This window comes from Carcharhinus amblyrhynchos, chromosome 10 (assembly GCF_965287045.1).
Source record: "Carcharhinus amblyrhynchos chromosome 10, sCarAmb.v2.hapA, whole genome shotgun sequence".
In the NCBI taxonomy this organism is placed as follows: Eukaryota; Metazoa; Chordata; class Chondrichthyes; order Carcharhiniformes; family Carcharhinidae; genus Carcharhinus; species Carcharhinus amblyrhynchos.
In genome coordinates, this window is record NC_137333.1 from 68,209,156 (window position 1) to 68,229,610 (window position 20,455).

Consider the following 20,455-nt stretch of genomic DNA (forward strand, 5'->3'; position numbering starts at 1 on the left):
TTAGGATGTACAAAAATAAAATTGGTGTTAAGTCGAGATTTTGTTTAATCAAGAACATTGAGAAAAGATCCCAAGTAGAGGAAAGGAAAAAATACTGTGGGTCTCCATACTTCAGATTTTAAAAGGCTGGGGAAAAGCAACAATAGGATTAAGGATTAAAGTGCTAGTGCAGTAAGACAAGTAAGAAGGAAGTTCTCTTTATGCTGGTTTTTTGATCAGAGAATGATAAGATTCCAGGTCATATCTGGCATATTCAAAAAGAAAGCTTTGCTGTATAGCTGGGGCCATTTGAAAAGTCAAACTATCTCCTTCCATATGATGGGACCAAAAATGGATACAATATTCTTGATGCACCCTAACCTTCCATACAATATAGCATTTCTCTTTTCACAATAACTTGATTGGTTTTGAATCTCTAATGACTCATTTGTTAGAAGCCCTCTGCTTGTCCCTCATTCAGTGGCCTTGCAAATTAATTCCTGCATTGATGTACACATGCTTTCAGTTGCCACATGACATAATATTTGTCCATATTAAAATATATCTGCCAAACGTGGGCCCAGCCATCAAATTTGAGTGATTGGTTCAGTTTATATTCATCTCATTTTTTTTAATTTGAGGGTTAAGATATTCAAAATCCAGAGGAACCAACAACTTTTTCTAGATTATGAAGGTCAATAAATGTAACTGGGCCATTATCACATTAATTTTTAACTAGATGTTTAAAATTCCAAATCTGTTTCTTACCAGTTTGTTTGCACCATTTCTTCAGTCATTTCTTTTTCTCTGTCAAGCAGGATGGCACTAATTTGGAAAAAATGCCACCGTATTGGATGTCTGATGGATTCACTAAATGGTTAGAGAACTGATGTATCTTACACCTATAGTTCAAATAATATAATAATAGCAACAAGACTCATTATTTGACATTAAATATAGCACATTTATTCAAGAGTTCTTAATTCTATTTGTTTACTTCTGCTGATAATTATCACTAAATTTTATACAAATCCTAATCAATTCTTATTGTTCATTCAATGTTTTCAAAGAACATTTTGACCAATTGTAACTGCTGCTTATTTCTTTGGCAAGCTTTATATGTCTTATATATGAAAAATAATTAAGTTGAATTAATGTGGAATAAAATGTGAGATTTCTACCTTTAAAGAATATACAACCGTCATATCTGAGACAAAAATACACTTTTACTACCTCTCTGAGATAATGCACCGTAAGACGTAAAGAGAAATAGAAGTGTATTAATTAATGACTGGATCCGAATATATTATAGTATTAACATAATATGTATTTTAGCATTAACATAATATGACATTACGCAGAGGTTTATCACTTTTAAATCATATTTGGGTCACCACAAATACACATCGTGAATTATAGTTTGACCCTGACAATTTTCTAGCCCACATCCATGATGGGCTAAGTATCGACCCAGTAAATATCGAATTAATTTGTTCCATTGCAACTGCATTTATCTGATAATAACATGTAGGTAAAAATAATAAGGGTGTGTCCTGGTACTAAAATAGGTAGAAGCTTGGTTTGCTCTGGTGGATAATGTTATTGATAAGGGCTGTGGAAAAATTTATTTCACAAAAGAAATCATGTTCGATAAATAGATGTCATGATAAATTTAATAAAGTTCCCCTCCTAATATGGAGGTTCATTGTGGCAAGAATGCTTCACAAAATCTGGCCTGTTCACCGCTTGGATTACAGTCCATTTTAGAAAGATGAGGGAATAAGATAGCTGAGGTGAGGTGGAAAGATAAATTTGCACAAAACAACAATGGCATGTTTTTGAAATCACATTGTAATAATAAAGAATAATGCTTAAAAAGTAAACTCCTGAAGTTTTGGAACACCATGGGTAAAGAAAAAAGTTAGTAATTTACTGGCATCGAGGCAGAGGCGCCTATGGACCTTAAATTTCTTTGCTGTAAAATGTGACACGACTTCATTCCAGCAAATGGGCCTACACTGCCGTCTCTTGTAATGGAAAGACATATCTGCAACAGGCTGCTTGGTGAGGATGGGGTCATACAGGTTTCCTTCATGTTGGTTCTCTCATCACTCACCACAGGCCCAGACTGGCAAGTCTTCAGGACTTGGGTCAATTCAATGAGCAGTGGTGCTACCGAGCCACTCTTGGAGACACATGCCGAATTTCCCCACCCAGAGCACATTCTGTGTCTTTGCTATCCTCAGTACTTTTTCCCCAATGGTATTCAACAGGGAAGTGTGGTAGACGGTATTTTGGAGGAGGTTTCCTAGGTGCTGCTGGCTAAAATAGATTACATAGCAGACCTCTGATGTATCTATCCTATGCGTAGGCAGGCCATACACACGGATGATAGTTCAGGTTTTGGATTGCAAGTCTATTAACCTGCTATGCTAGCATAGGGCTGGAAAAGTAACCTAAGGTTGAATTTCAGTATAATAGGAAGCACCCATCTTTTGTACCATTTATCCAAAATTCATCACTCACTCACCATTGAATTCCCATTCTCAGTAAATTCCCAGTTTGGACGCCCTAATTCTACTCCTTCACTGACTCACTCCTTGATGTACTCTTGGTTTCCTTCAGGTCAATTTTGCATGGTACAAGAAGGAGGGCAAAGGTACAGAATTCAGGAAAAAGGATTGTGAGGACCTTGAGAAGTTTGACATAGGAAATGAGGAGGTATTGAGTCTTTGACAGCTTCAAAATGGACAAATCCCAAAGCCTGGGTGAATTACAAGATGGGAGGCAAAGCAGGAAATTGCAGAGGCTCAGGTGCATTTTTTTTTATTCCTCTCTGGCCAAGGTGGAAGTGCAAGAGGGTTGAAAGATGACTAATGTGGTTCCACATTTTCACACAGAGGATGGTGAGAATCTGGAATGCACTGCCTGGGAAGCTAGTGGAGGCCAGAAACCTTACAACATTTAAATGTATTTGGATGACACTTGAAATGTCATAATAGTCAAGGATATGAGACAAGTGCTGCAGAATGGGATTGGTATGACTTAAATGATAGTTATAGTACGTGCAGACTGAAAGGGCCAAAGGGCCTTTTCTATGCTGTATGGTTCTATTGCTGGAATTTTACCACAATGCTTGTCCTGGAATTGTCAAAAATGGGTGCTGTGTGTCAAATTACACATTGAGTGATTGTTTAGCAGTCTTGAAGTATAAATTTGTTTGCAACCATTTCAAGGAATTGGCCTTGCTCAGATGAGGCTTTTAAAATCCCGCTCAAGGCCAATGGAGAATTCTCTGTTGGCCTCCAGAGGGATTTTATGAGCCTCACCTGAGTGACGTCATAAAATACTGGCCTATAACTGTGACTCTATGCTTTCTTGCCTATCTTGAAAAGTAAGTTCTCACAAACCAACTATGTCCTAATGATTTAAAAAAATTCAAAGAATCTTTTGTGTGACTTGTACATTGGGCCAAGTATTGTGGGTTCTGTCATTTTATATGTTGTTATTAAGAACCTAATACTTTGGGTGTGGTAGCATGAAAATAGAGTCAGTCTACTGCATTTTCTAGAGCACTTCTGGCAATTAAAATGGGTACAATGCTGACAAACTTAGCAGTGCAGTGGCAGCAACCAGCCAACCTCCATATGAGCAGCTAGCCTGCCTTGCACTAGTTCTGATTCATTTTTCAGATCGACCGACACCTGAGGCCTCTGCAGAAACTTGCTAGGTGAGTTCTTTACACTTAGCACACTGAGAATGCAGGTGCTACTCCTGCTTCTGCATTGACATTATGAGCCACAAGCCATTTGTTTTCACCAAACCCCACAATAAACACCTCCCTGACCCATCCAAGAACTTACCTGAGTATCATGTTGACATATTACCAGCCAAACCTGTTCAGACTCAAATATTGGAGCACCTATCTGAAGACGGAAGAAGGGACTTGTAGATCAATCTCCATTGGTCCAGGGCCTAATTCTATTAGCCTGCCACATGTTTCACACCTTGAAATGGTCGCAAACAAATTTACCCCGCAAGACTGCTAAACAATCATTTCAACTTCTAATATAATTTGACACATAGCAATCTATAAATGTCAAAAATGGGTGCAATGTAATATATTTTAGCCAATGACACCAAGAGATACAAAGCGGTCTGAAACAGTGGCCTAGCAAGATACTGAGTTCAAGGGATGGGTAACAAATGCTGGCATAGCCAATGACGCCCACATTCCATGAATGAAAAAAGACCAAGATCTCTCCAAAGTGAAAACCACTCTGTTGGAAACTTATTTTCCTGGTATAGATGAAACAGATGGACTTTGTTTCATATATAAGGACAGCATTCCTCATCAGCAATTTGTGTCTGTGAGAGGCTTTAATGAACTGAATAGAAATGGCTGCCTACGGTACTTATCTCATGGCAGAGTCACATGACTTTGGCAGGTTTTGAGATCAGGGTGCCCTTTAAAAAGAGTACCCCAATCTCCATGAAGCTGGCTTTGCTGGAGTGTTTAGTTCTGCCCCTTCCTAAACATGGAAGAAGAAAAAATATGCCTCCCCCTCCAAAAGATTACTCAGTGCAGAGGATCGTGATCAGGTTTGTACTGGTGTGAACTGTATCAGTTTTCTTGCCTGAAATGACCGTCACTTCTTGGGAAAATTCCAGTTCTGGTCTTTCAACCGTGCAGGTTTTTTAATGGAACATATGTGCCATGACATTGGCTGTTCATATGGGGGATGTTCCATAAGAACATAAGAACATAAGAACATAAGAAATAGGAGCAGGAGTAGGCCATCTAGCCCTTCGAGCCTGCCCCGCCATTCAATAAGATCATGGCTGATCTGTCGTGGCTCAGTTCCACTTTCCCGCCCTCTCCCCATAACCCTTAATCCCCTCTCTTATCAAGAACCCATCAACCTGCTTCTTAAAAATATTTAGCGAGGCAGCCTCCACCACTTCAACGGGCAGAGAATTCCAGAGATTCACCACCCTTTGAGTGAAGAAGTTCCTCCTCAACTCCGTTCTAAACCGCCTCCCCTTTATCTTGAGGCTGTGCCCCCTAGTCCTACTGTCTTTTTTGAGCGGGAAGAGTCTCTCCACCTCTATCCTATCCATCCCATTCATCATCTTATACGTCTCAATGAGATCTCCCCTCATTCTTCTAAACTCTAACGAGTACAAGCCTAGTTTATTCAGCCTCTCCTCATAGCTCAATCCCCTCAACTCCGGTATCAGCCTAGTAAACCTCCTTTGCACTCCCTCCAGGGCCAAAATATCCTTGCGTAAGTACGGCGCCCAAAACTGCACACAGTACTCCAGCTGCGGCCTCACCAATGCCCTATACAGCTGCAGCAAGACCTCCCTACTTTTATATTCAATCCCCCTCGCTATGAAGGCCAGCATCCCATTCGCCTTCCTGACCACCTGCTGCACCTGCAAGCTGGGTTTTTGCGACTCATGCACAAGGACCCCGAGGTCCCTCTGCACCGTCGCCTGCTGCAGTTTTTCGCCACGTAAGTAATAGTCCTTCCTACCATTCTTCCTACCAAAGTGGACCACCTCACACTTGCCAACATTAAATTCCATTTGCCATTTCCTGGCCCATTCGCCCAGCCTATCTAGATCCTTCTGCAGACTCTCCACACCCTCCGCACAATTTGCCTTTCCCCCAATCTTGGTGTCATCAGCAAATTTCGACACCCTGCACTCGGTTCCCTCCTCCAGATCATCTATATAAATGGTAAATAGCTGAGGCCCCAGCACCGACCCCTGGGGCACCCCACTAGTCACCAACCGCCAATCCGAATAGCACCCATTGACCCCCACTCTCTGCCTCCTATTTGACAACCAATCCTCTATCCACGCTAACACCCTACCCCCAACTCCATGTCCCCTGACCTTCTGCAATAACCTCTTGTGAGGTACCTTGTCAAACGCCTTCTGAAAATCCAGAAAGACCACATCCACCGGCTCTCCTCTATCCACTGCCCTAGACACATCCTCATAGAACTCCAGTAAATTTGTCAGACACGACTTCCCTTTAATGAAACCGTGTTGCGTCTGCCCTATCAAGCAATTCCCTTCAAGATGCCTCGCAATTTCCTCCTTAATGACGGATTCCAACATTTTACCTACCACAGACGTTAAACTAACTGGCCTATAATTCCCTGCCTTTTGCCTGGCACCCTTCTTAAACAACGGTGTAACATTAGCCGTTTTCCAATCTTCCGGCACTTCCCCGGAATCCAGCGACGTCTGGAAAATAACCACCAAGGCATCCACTATAACCTCCGCCATTTCTTTCAGAACCCTCGGATGCATTCCATCCGGTCCTGGGGACTTGTCCACAATCAGCCCCTCCAGTCTGTCGAGCACCACCTCTCTAGTAACAGTAATGTCATTAAGACCCTCCAGTCCTACCACCTTTCCATCGCTAACACCCGGCAAATTATTCACGTCCTCCTCCGTGAAGACAGAAACAAAAAAGTTATTCAATACCTTAGCCATATCCCCATCCCCTACCACTAGCTCCCCTTTCTCATCCTCTAAAGGACCAACGTTCACCCTAGCCAGCCTCTTCCTTTTTATATATTTATAAAAACTCTTGCTATCCTTTTTTATATTAAGCGCTAGCCCAGCTTCATAGCTTCTCCTACCCTCCTTTATCAACTTCTTTGTCAATCTTTGTTGACATTTAAACCTTTCCCAATCCTCTTCTCGCCCACTGCTCTTAGCTACTCTAAATTCCTCCGCTTTTAATTTAACACTTTCCTTCACCTCCTTTGTTATCCACGGCTTATTACCTCTCCTCCTACTGTCCTTTTTGACCATCGGAATAAATTTCTGCTGAGCACCAAGAAAGATCTCCTTAAAGATCCTCCACTGCTCCTCAGCAGACCTACCTTCCAACGCGCTCCCCCAGTCCACATTCGCCAATTCTTCTCTCATCCTACCATACTCCCCTCTATTCAAACAAAGGACGCGTGTCCGGGAACCCACTTTCTCCTCCTCCATCTGCAACAGAAACTCCACCATGCAATGATCACTCTCTCCAAGAGGATCCTTCACCGCAAGGTCCCTAATTCTACCCGCCTCATTACATAGCACCAGATCCAAGATAGCTCGCTCCCTCGTCGGCTCCAACACACACTGCTCAAGGAAATTATCCCGGCAGCATTCCAAGAACTCCTCCTCGAGCCCACCTCGTCCAACATGGGTCGACCAATCAATATGCAGATTGAAATCTCCCATAACTACTGCCGTCCCATTCCTGCACGCCGCACTTATTTGCGTGTTAACAGCCCGCCCCACCTCCAGTTCCTTGTCCGGAAAGTGTCATTCCTATGTCATTTGTTGCCTTGGTGACTGTTATTGTACCACTGCAGTTGTTGGGAGTCTGGTGGACCTTTGAGAGCAATGGTAGTTCTGTGCTCAGTGCAGCTAGTGAGATAAATCCCTTCTCCCTGATTGCAGCGAATGAGCAGTTTCACTAGTTGAACCTGTGATTGCACTAGTATATTTGGTTGTTCACTTCTGTTGAATATGATAGAGATGATAATTTCTCTAAGCATGTGACAAGTTTCCATGTGGGCTTACTCCTGTTGAAGGGTTGCTGACTGGCTGTCCAATGCTCAGCTCTGGTAATGGTTTGGCAGTCTTGCCAAACTGAAATTTGGCTATCATTTCATCCTGATCTTTTCACTCACACCTATTACTACTTCTGGTTACAGTGGCCTTTTTGCTATAGGCAGAGTAGTTTGCATGTGGCATCACATCAATCTCTGAGCAGAATTACTTTCCAAGCCTTCAGTCAGTATGTTTCTCCACCTTCATTCACAATTCCAGAATTATTCAAGATAGTAGTCACATAGAAAAATATGGATTGATTAGGAAGAGCCAGCATGGATTTCTAAAGATGAAATTGTAATGAACTAACTTGTTGGAGTTTTTGAGGAGGTAACAGAAAGCGTCAATGTGGGTAATGCTGTTGACGTGGTGTATGTGGACTTTCACAAAGGCATTTGATAGAGTGCCGCACTACAGATTTGTGAGAAAAGTTATAACTCATGGAATAAATGGGACAATAGCAACTTGGATACAAAATTGGTTGAATAATAGACAGCAGAAAGTAATACCAATGGATATTTTTCAAACTGGAGGAAGGTTAGTTGTGGTGTTCCGCAAGGGTCAATATGGGACCACCGAGGTGGGATTTTATGGCCTCACACAAACAAGACCAGAAATTCCTGCTCAAGGGCAATGGACATTTTTGTTATCCACCCCTCGGCCGCTCCATTTCATGGCGGGCGAAGTGGTAGAATTTTGATGTTATTTTTCCTCTTATATATGAATGTTCTAGATCTTGGTATACAGGGGTCAATTTCAAAGTTTGCAAATTACACAAAACTTTCATGTGTTGTAAATTGTGGAGGAGACTGTGTAGAACTTCAAGAGAGCTTAGACAGGTTGGTGGAGTGGGCAGATACGTGGCAGATGAAGTTCAATGTGGAGAAATGTGAGGTGATGCATTTTGGTAGGGAAAATATGGACAGACAATATAAAGTAATGGGCAAAATTCTTAAGCCGCTGCAGGAGCAGAGACATGTACATGTGCATAAATCATTGAAGGTGGCAGGACAGGTGGAGAGAGCAGTTAATAAAACAAATAGTATTTTGGACTTACCCCAGTCCAATGCCAGCATCTCCACATCTTTGTTAAGAGGGGCAGAGAGTACAGGAGCAAGGAGGTTATGCTGAACTTATACAAGACACCATTTAAAATCAGCTAGAATAATGTTTACAGCTGTGGGCACCAACTATAGCAAGGTTTCAAACACATTGGAGAAAGTGCTGAAAAGATTTACAAGAATGTTTCCAGGGAGAGAAACTTCAGTTATGAGGATCAATTCGAGAGGTTGGGACAGTTCTCCTTGGAGAAAAGGCGGCTTAGTGGGGATTTGATAAGAGATCTTCAAAATCACTAGGGAGATGAGCAAAGTTTTATGGAGAGAAACTGTTCCCACTGGTAAAAGGATCAAGACTGAAAGGGCACAGATTTAAAATCATTTGCAAAAGAAGCAAATGTGATCTGAAAAAAGTACTTTTTCACACAAGTAGTTTGGTTTCAGAATGCACTGTCTGTATGTGTGGTGGAGGCAGGTTCAATCAAGGCATTCAAAAGGGAATTAGATGATTACTTGAATAGAAACAATATGCAGAGGTATGGGGAAAAGGCAAGGGAATGGCTCTATCATGTTCATTTGGAGAGCTAATGCAGACCTGATAGACTTTATGGCCTCCTTCTACACCAAAATAGTTATGTGATTTATGATTCCACTCAAAGATCGCCTTGTATATGTGTGTGCTAGATGTGCTTGATGTCTTCATGAGTCCTTTAGTGAATTTCACTGCCGCCTAAGCCTTTCATTCGACTGAAGATAGTGTGGAGGCGAAGGGCCCTATTTTATCATTTTGATTCCAAGTGCTGGGCAGACTTGAAACTGGGAATATTTCAGATCCAGTTTTTAGACCCATTGTCACACCCTCCCATATGCACTCTTCCTGCAAAAATATCAGTGAATCCCAATCATGCTGCACAAGCCTCTGGGTGGAGCTTAATGTGCCTGAAACCCTGCAGCTCCAATTGGTGCCTCAACTGCGCATGCGCAGAAATAACGCTCCCCTGCCACATCCCTCCTGGGCTGGATAATGCACCTCCCTGCCCCCCACAGACATTGCCCCATTCCCCACAACATTACTGACTGTCTTATCTCCCCCAACCCCCCGCCACCCTGACCGATCATAGGCCCCTCACCCCTTTCCCCACCAATCTCAGGCAGTGGCAGTGGACCTCCCCCTTCCCCATCCACTGATCTCAGGCAGAGTGGCAGCGGACACCCATCCCCCCACTGATCTAGGCAAAGAGATCCACTCTCCCTCCTCCTCCCTACAGGTATCAGGCAGGGTGATCCCCTTCACCCTCACCCCAGAACCTCCCATACAAGGCCCCCTTCTCCTCTAGACTCTGATGGCTGTTTGACACCTCCCTCTGTTTCCCTTGTTCCCAATCATTAAGGCACTGATCACCACCCCACCTCCCCCACCGTTGCCCGTCATCACACCTGCAAGTGCTCACTTGCCTTCTCCTCAAAGCTAACAAGCAAACTGCATGGAACTTGCTGGAATGCTCTGCCAAACTGCCTTCAGCTGATCTGCCCTAACAAGGGACAACATTAAAAATTCAAGAATAGACAGTACAATGTGCGCACAACCAGCCTCCTGTTTTACGGAGAGCGATCTGGGTGGGCTACTGGATGCAGCAGAGGTGACATGGGACACCCTCTTCCCCCAGAAGGACACAGACCTAGGGATTCTGATGTTAATGTGGCCTGAAAGGCAGTAGCTGGCAGGGCACTGGCCCCCTGAACTGGGAAGTAGTGCTGGAAAGTTAATGACTCATCGGGCAGCAAGGGTGAGTGCTGAATGCAACATAGCATCTTCCCCCAAATCTTCCCCAGATCCTCCCATCCCCAGCACCCTACATTCTCCCAGCTTGACCCCCTGACTCCTTCTTATCCCTGTCAAGAGCCCCACTGCACTTGCCCTCTAAGGGCTTCCATCCGATGGAGTCATGCCATCATTTCCTTCATGGCTCCTTCTGTCTCCACAGGAGATCAACTATAACACCGGTGAGAGGGCAAAGACAAGAGGTGGTGAGCCAGACCTCCGGGCCCTCATTCCCTTTGAGGAGTGGGTACTGGAGCTCTCAAGGAAGTGGAGATGCGGGCTGTCAGCGACAGCATGGTCACGCTACCATCAAGACATGAGCAGCTGTCATTCCTGCATTCACTTTGAGGCAACTTATTGGTGGCATGAGTTTTGGGTGCAGGGGGTAAGGTTTAAAGGAGATGTGTGAGGCATGTTTATTTGCACAGTGGGTGCCTGGAACTCGCTGCTGGGGGAGGTTGAGGAGGCAGATACCATAGTGACCTTTAAGAGGCGTCTTTACAGCTATATGATTGGGATGAGAATAGAGGCATATGGTCCCCAGAGGGGTAGGGGGTTACAAATCAGATGGGCAGCCTGGTCACTACAAGCTTGGAGAGCCAAATGGCCTGTAATTTTTTTTGTACTTTGTTCTATGTTCAGTGGAGAAATGTGAATCACATGTTTTACATCCTGGATTCCTCTCTCTCCCTTGCACTTAACCTTGTGTCCTGTGTTGCAGGGACAGAACTGGATGCCCCAGGCCCCTGCTGCAGCTCTTGCCCATCACGTTCAGGACAGTTTGGATGAGTCCTCGTAGGATATGGTTGAAGGGACCTCCAAGGGTTTTGGCTTCAGCTTCCACCTCACAATGCATCATGCCAGATATTGACATATTGGTGGGTCCAGTTAATGGTGAGGCTTCTTGGTCACTCTCTGGTGAACACCACATGTCCAATAACTTACATTGGATGGAGGAGGGAATGTCCGAGGCCTCTGGCATGTAGGGACTTGCTGGAGGCAAGGATTCAGCTGGCCCCAGGCTACATGCTGGGCCTCTGAGATTACTTCTCTCTCAGCTGCTGGAGATACAGCAACAGAGCCAGGGAATGCAGGAGGGGCTGAGGGCAACACTGGACCAACTGTGAAGCTGTTGGGAAGAGTCCAAAAGCTTTCAGGTGGACCAGTTATTGCCTGTCTTGCGTGTCTCCCAGGCCAACACTGCAAGGGTGGAAAGCCTGAGGCAGGGGATCCTCAACATCAGTGGCAGACTCCAAGCAATGGCCAAGTCACAGCAGGCCACAGCCAAGTCACAGCGGACCACAGCTGAGTCCCAGAGGGCTGCGGCTAAGTCACAGCGAGCTACAGCTGAGGGAATGAACAGGCTTCTCGAGATTCTGCACCCATGTCTGAGAGGCTTGAGAACTTGCAGGAGGCCCAATGGGACAGTGCTGAGACACAATGGGCTACAGCAATTGTCCTTGAGAACATGGCCCAGTTGCAGAGGGCCATGGCTGAGGGGCTGTAGAGCATGGCCCAGTCTCACTTGCTGCAGCCATTGACGTGGCCATCGCAAAGGCCAACCACCATGGATAGGACACAGATGATCTCCAGGGCTGGTAGGGCCAGGTGACGCCAGAGCTTCTGGAGTTCACTGCAGAAGCATCACTGTCCCATGGAGTGACCCAGGGGCTCACAGGAACTGCAAAGGAGGAAGAAGGGCTCGAATCCACGCTTGGTCCTTTCAGCCAGGAGACTGTGGCAGTGGCTACACCTTCTGACGTCCCCCTTCCTGACATCATGATATCACAGGGGCAGCAGGATGAAGAGAGTGTCATGGAAAATGTTCCAGACACCTGGAAGCCAGCCAGAACTCTCAAGGTCCAGAGCCTCCAGAGGATGCCCGCACGCGCATTATAGGCAACGGGGCAAGGTAGGCAGCTGGCCCCCTCCACCTCCAATATACATTCTGCAGAGTCACTGAGACGTAGTGGTAGGCCAAGTAAGATTAGGAAGCTGTAGTTGCGCTGAGATGGCATGGGGTGAAGGGCTGCACTAGTTAGAAAGATACTTAAGTATCTTAATGTTTTCTGTTCACAAGTTTTTATGTTAGAACAGATTATTTAAACACCTTTATTGCAATTATTGAATGTTTTTCACCACCCACCTATGACTAATTTGTCTCAGATTTCTTGAAAGGAATCCTCTTCCACTGATGATCCCCAGAGGAATGCTTCATGTTGATGTCAGTTGTGGAGGTCCCTCAATGCTGTATCCCCGTCCCCATCCCACCCGCCCCTGTGCTCCCTATGAGGGTTTCAGATCCCTTACTCACTATACAGACGTGGGCCCAGGTGCCAGCTTGCATGCAGAGCTCAGATAGGAGTCAGACTAGTTTGCACCAGAGCATCATCATAATAGTGCTTAGCGAGTTGTCATTATCCTCCTGCCTACCAAAAAACTTGCTAACACAGACTACCTAGGCCCACCACTCTGGCGTAATGATGTTGCAAGAGATAGAAGGAATTTTGGGGAGGGAGTGGGGAGAGGCGCAGTGATGGAACCCACAGACACAAGCCCCTAGCGACTGAACAGTCTGGTGATCAGGGGCTCCCCAGCTGCCCTCACATGCTTCATTTGAGCTGCTAGCCCTCCAGCGCCTGGGTGGTATTGCTCGGCGTGCTCTTCCTCTTCTTCCTCCTTCTCCTGTTGGACATCCTTCCCAACGATGCTCAGGTGGTCAGCTTCCACACCCTCCTCCTCCTCCTCCAATAGGTCACCTCTTTGCAAAGCTAGGTTGTGCAAGGCACAACACACGACCACAATGTGGGAAGAGATCACAAAGCTATATTGGAGGGCCCAGCTAGAGCGGTCCAGGCACCAGAATCATATTTTGAGGAACCCAATGCACCTCTCCACTATTGCGTGAGTGGCTACATGGGCCTCATTATAGCAAGTCTCCGTCTCAGTCACAGGCCCGCTCACAGGCATCATCAGCCATGTCCAAAGTGGGTAACCCATATCACCCATGAGTCACCACTGCAGCCTGACTCCTCCTCAAATGCCTTCAAGATATCAGAACTCCTGACATTGAAGCTGTCATTGCGAGTTCCTGGGTGTCTTGTGCAGACGTGCATAATGTTCATATTATAGTCACACACTAGTTGAATATTCAGGGAGTGGAGTCCCTTTCTGTTGATGAATCTTTGTGGATTCTGTAGGGGGGTCTTCAGGTCGCCCTCAAGAGCCCCCTACAGAATCCAGGGTGCAGCCGATGGGTCCCTGTATGTTAGGCATCCCCACAATGGCTATGAACCCTGCAGCCCAGGCTTCCTGTTGGACCTGGTCCAGGTTAGATTTGATGTACTGCTCTGCCTGGGCATACAGGGCTTCTGTTACCTGCTTGACACAGGTGTGCACAGCTGACTGGGAAATGCCACATACATCCCCGCTAGGGGTCTGAAAGGAGCCAGTTGCATAAAAGTTCAGAGTGGCCATCAATTTGACAGCCACCAAGAGTGAGTCGCTCCACCACCCCCCAACACCATCACCACCACCACCACCACCCCCAACCCCTAGGTGCCAGATACTGCAAATAGGTAGCGCAGGTGTTGTACTGTCTTCTTTTGGAGGCAGAGACGCTGGCAGCACATGGTGTCCGACATCTATTCAAATAACACTCATACACTGAACTGCCAGGGTCTCTGCTCCCTCCTTCTCCTGCACACCTGCGCACCCCCCACCCCTCCCAGGTGAATGGCAGCCACCTCTTGCCTCTCGTGGTCGTCTCCCTCTACTTCTGCAAGCGGTAAGGTCTGGGGCCTCCTGTGTCCACAATTCTTCCTCCAGTTCCTCCTCCTCAGCTTCATCGGCAACCAAAAGAACAGCAAGTTCAATTGGTTGCATTGCAAAAGCCTTCTCGTCACTCTTAAAGGGGGGTGGGATTGGAGATGTAGAGGTTAAGGAACGCTGCTTGCCCCTACCCCATCAACAGTCACGGTCCATACTCCCCAATTCCCCCAGCCACATGCTTCTCAAAATCACAGCCCTCCCATTCTCCCCAGCCACATGCTCCCCAAAATCACAGCCCTCCCATTCTCCCCAGTCACATACTCCCCAAAATCACAGCCTCCCCAATTTCCCCAACCACATACATGCTCCCCAAAATCACAGCCCCCCAATTCCCTCTGCCATACGTTCCCCAAAATCACAGCCCCTATTTCCCCAGACACATGCCACCCAAAATCACAGCCCCCTCCAATTCCCCCAGCTACATGCTCCCCACAATCACAGCCTCCCCAATTTCCCCAGCCAAATGCTCCCCAAAATCACAGCTCCTGGAAAAGTTGAGAGGCTGCAGCAGTGCAACGTGCAAGGGATTTGTGCACATCCTTCAGCACTAGGACCCAGCAGCACCATTAGACCCGAGGTCAGTGCAAAGACTCGGATCCATGCTACAACTCAGACATCGGAGACCTTGCTGAGCAACAGCCCCCCACCCCTCCATGCACTCACAGAGTCACCACTGACCTGAGAAAGAAAATGGCCACAATGAAAGGATACCTGTGAGTAGCAGAGTTGTTGGATGCTATGCATTTACCTCCTCACTAATCCTCACTGATAGGAGTGCCAGAATTGGACTTTTATGGAGCATGTCTGTTTCACGGCAATTCCAGATTGGCGAACGCGGTGGCAAAGGGGAAGTGCTCGTAAAGTTGGGCATGCAGTCCATTAAGTCAATTTAAATGCATATCAATGCATTTGAATGGCCGTTGCGCCTGTTTCAGGCACAGTCCTGATCATGTCCATTTTCGGGCCTTGGTAAAGGTGAAACCGACACTGAGATGGATGTGGATCACGCTACTTGCCTCACACCTAACTTTACCAAGGTTTCCCGCTCGAACACAGGCGCAACTTGATGGTAAAATTGAGCGTGATGCGTAATGCTGAATTTCCCAACCCTTTCTGAAGCAGCTGAATTCTTCACTTGTGAATTGAGGGCCATTGTCACTCATCACAATGTCTGGAATGCTGGAACGACTGAAGTATGCTTTCAGCAATTCCACAATTTCTCTGTTGTTGAAGTCAACTTAATTAACTCCCAGTCCTAGTCAGAATTGTAGTGATAAAATAATCAGTTTTTGCCAAAGTAAATAGATCTACACCCAGATTAATCTGTGGTCTGTTTGGGATGTCATACATCACCAACAACTCTCGAGCTTGTTTAGCTTGGTATACACACCATTCTGACTAATATGCTTTTTAATTATATTGCTTCGTGTTTGACCAGTACAGCAAATCACTTGTCTTTCTCAGAGTTGATTCAATTCTTTGATGGTTTACATGGATATGCTTCAGCAGCTCTCCTCTCATTGCCGTAGGGATGGTGGCTTTATTTTCATTTTTTAAGATGCCATTTTGGACTATTAATTCATCTCAGTATGCCCAGTGTCCCCTTGCAACCACAGGTGTGTATTTAATGCTCTCTGCCTATCCTTTCATCCCGACTTCTTGCAGTTGCATCCTGTTGGGTAATCCCCCTGATTTGAGCAAGGCATTTGTCTTCAGTTTTAATGGGAGGGATTTCTGCACGTACCCGCTGTATGTTTCAAGGCAGTGGAGGCTCCAGGCTTTCCCATTGTATGCATCCCCTATCATCGGGAATCCTACAGCAGGGATTCTCCACCAGTGGGAACAAAAGAGCCTGCCAGTGAGAATGGAAGATCCCACCAGTGGGAATGGCTGGAAAATTCTGGCCTAAGGCTCTTGAAGGATTCCAGATCATGTTGAGCTGCTGCTTCACATTGAATCTGGAAAATGTTGCATCCTCAACTTTCTTTGTGGGGAACACTGGTCTCAATAACATGTCTACAATTGTCCTCTGTTTCTCTTGCTTATAGGTCATGTATCTTTGCAGTTGAAGTAATGTTTGTCAAGGATTTGCATAGCAGCAACAGTAACAAGAATTTAAAAAGGCCTGAAAGATAAAGATAAAAATCTACCAGCATTTCCAGGGGCAGACAAGCCTTTAAGGGTGATTAGGGCATTCCAAAGACATGGAAGCATCTAAAAATGATTAGATACGAATTGTTGTTGGAGTAGAAATAGATCAGTTAGATGACTGCTCTAAAAATGCTAAGTTCCCCAGGCAGAAACAGTTTACCCAAATTAATGGGTGATTCAGGGCTATAGAAATGCTAAGCTCCACAAAAGAAAATAATTTGAGATATGTAGACAGCCGACTTGAATTTGAAACAACAAAAGGAGACATGGCATAACTGTTACTTCCCTCAGAAAGAAATCTGACAACACCAGGTTAAGTCCGACCGATTTATTTGATAGTAAACTCACAAGCTTTTGGGGTTTCTCCCTTCGTCAGGTCATTCACCTTTTATCACAAAACACTTGTCTGCAAAATAGTTCTGTTTTTTGCAGTTAAAACACTGCTTTCCCCATGCTAGACAATCCTTTTTTTCCTTTTGTACGCTGTCCTCCACAGTATTTGCATCCCACCCTTTTTGTGATTGCTTCTGGACTGTTTCTCAATACAATGCATCTCCTGATCTGCTCCACCATACTAATGCCTCTGGATGATGAGTGATCACCTGAGGAAGGAGCAGTGCTCTGAAAACTCATGATTCCAAATTAACCTTTTGGACTTTAACCTGGTGTTGTGAGACTTCTAACTGCACCCACCCTACTCCAATGCCAGCATCTCAATATCATGAAGTGTGGTTATTGCTGTAGGAAAAGTAGCAACCAATTTGATCCCAGTGATAATGCCAGATGATCCATTTTAGTGATACTAGTTGAGAGATAAATGTTGGCCATCGGGGGATTCTTCAAAGAATTATCATTAGATCTTTTACGTCCTCCTGAGCTGGCAAAAACAGACGTCAGTTTAACCCTGAAAGACAGCACCAACAGTACAGCACTCTCTTAATACTGCCCATTAATCTAGGATGTGCTCAAGTTGATAGAATGGGACTGGATCTTATAACCTTCTGACTCAGAGGCAGTAATGTAATCAGAGGTAGAGCTGATACTAAACAGATTGTTGTAAAGGCCTGGCCCAAAGAGAAGATGGGGTCACTTTTCATCTTCAACATATAGGTGGTAATTTGGCAAATTAGATCATTTGATTTGATATATTATTGTCACATGTATTAGTATATAGTGAAAAGTATTGTTTCCCTACGTGCCATACAGACAAAGCATACCATTCTTGGGAAAGGAAACGAGAGAGTGCAGAATGTAGTGTTACAGTCATAGCTAGGTTGTAGAGAAAGATCAACTTAATGCAAGGTAGGTCTATTCAAAAGTCTGATGCAGCAGAGAAGAAGCTGTTCTTGAGTCAGTTGGTATGTGACCTCAGACTTTTGTATCTTTTTCCCGACAGAAAAAGGTGGAAGAGAAAACATCCTGGGTACGTGGGGTCCTTAATTGTGTTGGCTGCTTTGCTGAGGCAGCAGGAAGTGTAGAAAGAGTCAGTGGATGGGAGGCTAGTTTGCATGATGGATTGGGCTACATTCACAACCTTTTGTAATTTCTTGCAGTCTTGGGCAGAGGAGGAGCCATACTAAGCTGTGATACAACCAGAATGAATGCTTTCTCTGGTGCATTTGTAAAAGTTGGTGAGAGTTGTAGCTGATATGCCAAATTTCCTTAGCCTTCTAAACAGAGGTGTTAGTGGGCTTGGGGGGACCAGGACAGGTTGATAATGATCTGGACACCTAAAAACTTGGAAGTTTCGACCATCTCTATTTCATCCTAGTTGATGTAGATAGGGGAATGTTCTCCACTACGCTTCCTGAAGTCGATGACAATCTCCTTTGATCACATTGAGGGAGAGATTATTGTTGTTGCACCAGTTCACCAGACTTCTTATCTCACTCCTATACTCTGTCTTGTCATTGTTTGAGATCTGACCCACCACGGTGGTGTCATAAGCAAACTTGAAAATCGAGTTGGAGGGGAATTTGGCCACACAGTCATAGGTTTATAAAGAGTAGAGTTATGGGCTGAGAACACAGCCTTGTGGGTTACCAGTGTTGAGGATGATGGAGGAGTTATTGTTGCCTACATTTACTGATTGTGGTCTGTGGGTTAGGAATTTCAGGATCTAGTCACAGAGGGAGGCCCAGGCTAGTGTTTGGAGATTGCTTTCGTAGGAATAATGGTGTTGAAGGCTAAGCTGTAGTCAATAAGTAGAAGTCTGATATGGGTGTCTTTGTTATTTAGCTGTTCCAGGGTTGAGTGCAGAATCTGCACTATTTATATTTCATTTATTTCCACTTGATCCATTCAATGAAGCTGACAATTATTTCTCATACACTCTGCTTAGTAAAGAAATGGCGGAGGCTGATTGGCTTACACATGGACTTCCCATACGTGTAGTTGTGTCAGAGTAGCTGGTCAATATCATCTCTGATGTAGATACACCTCAAGCCATGTCTCCTAAGATCCAGTCTCTCTTAAAAAGAGCAGAGACAGAGGTTTATAGTTACTACCATATCCTGATGAGTGGCCACTGACCAGCAGCATTAGCACTGTTTTTTTCCTCCACAGATACTGCTTGACCTGCTGAGAATTTCTGACCATGTGTGGGGCAGCAGAGTGGTTAGCACTGCTGCTTCACAATGCCAGGGACCCAGGTTCGATTCCCAGCTTGGGTCACTGTCTGTGTGGAGTCTGCATGTTCTCCCCAGATGGGTTTCCTTTGGGTGCTCCGGTTTCTTCCCACAGTCCAAAAGACATGCCGGTTAGGTGCACTGGGCCATGCTAAATTCCCCCTTGGTGTACCTGAACAGGTGCCGGAGTGTGGCGACTAGGAGATTTTCACAGTAATTTCATTGCAGTTTTAATGTAAGCCTACATGTGACACTAATAAATAAACTTTAAACTTTACATTTCAGATTGAGTGACTTACCTGGTGTCTGTATTTAGAATTGTTATCGTGGCAACTTAAATGGTCACTGGCCGTGAATAGAAACCTCAAATTAAGTCCATAAAATGAAAAACAAACCATAATTCAAATCAGCAAGTGCTAGTGAATGGACATCGGGCAGTGCATCCACAAAAATCGTAGTAAGAAGTCTCACAAAACCAGGTTAAAGTACAACAGGTTTATTTGAAACCTGTTGTACTTTAACCTGGTGTTGTGAGACTTCTTATTGTGTTTACCCCAGTCCAACGCCGACATCTCCACATCATCGATAAAAATCCCGCCAGCAAATAAAGATACATTATTCAGGAAAGCAATCTACAATTAAGATGTGTTTTATATGGTACCTGTGTTAAATGGACGTGAGGGACCTCTAGCACAAGTCCAGCTTTGACCATGGGGGAGGGTGATTCCACCCAACACTGTGGCTCGAACAGTGAGTGCTCCAGGTAACTGCGGAGTTCGTTGCTCCTTACCTGCAGGCTCAAGCGTACCGTCGCTATGGTGACAGCGGAAGTGACGACACATTCTCCGCACCCATGCCCCGTTCTGCGGGGAAATTGCGGCACGAGCGCGGGGATCACGTGCGCGCAGGTGTGATTGTCCCTCCTGGGCCAGGTGCAGCCGCGCACCGAGGGCACTGACTTGAGCTGCAGCCGGCAACTGGCAAGCTCAGCGCCTCCTTCTAAAGACTGGGTTGCTTTATCTGTAAAAAGTCTGACAACACCAGGTTTTAGTCCAACCGCCAATCGTGTTGGACTAAAACCTGGTGTTGTCAGACTTTTTACTGTGTTTACCCCAGTCCAACGCCGGTATATTCACATCATTGCTTTATCTGAATAGTTGTGTAGCTGAACAGGAACTCAGCTGATTATGTTCAAATCTGTTCACCATGCAGCAATTCATGGTTTTGAAATGTAACCGTGCATTGTGTTTCATCTCGTATAAATTTTTCGACTGCAAGATTATTCCAAAAATATTTGAAGAATTCAAATCCGAAATCAGCTTAAAAATATACTTTATTCATTAACTATCTGAAAG

General features: G+C 45.2%; 1 protein-coding gene across 3 annotated transcripts in view; it reads right to left on the reverse strand.

Annotated features, from left to right (window-relative positions):
- The window catches only part of c10h11orf65 (chromosome 10 C11orf65 homolog), a 69,618-nt gene extending 49,709 nt beyond the window's left edge, over positions 1-19,909 (reverse strand). Inside the window, exons 1-2 of one of the 3 annotated variants that reach the window (XM_080197911.1) lie at positions 19,762-19,882; positions 748-881 (exon numbers count right to left, since the gene is read on the reverse strand). In XM_080197911.1, the coding sequence (XP_080054037.1) occupies positions 748-776 (29 nt within the window). In that variant the 5' untranslated portion in view covers positions 777-881; positions 19,762-19,882. Of the gene's footprint in view, positions 1-747; positions 882-19,761 lie in introns of all 3 variants that reach the window. The other 2 variants (XM_080197913.1, XM_080197912.1) reach the window with 2 other exon arrangements.
- Between the last annotated feature and the right edge of the window lie 546 nt (positions 19,910-20,455).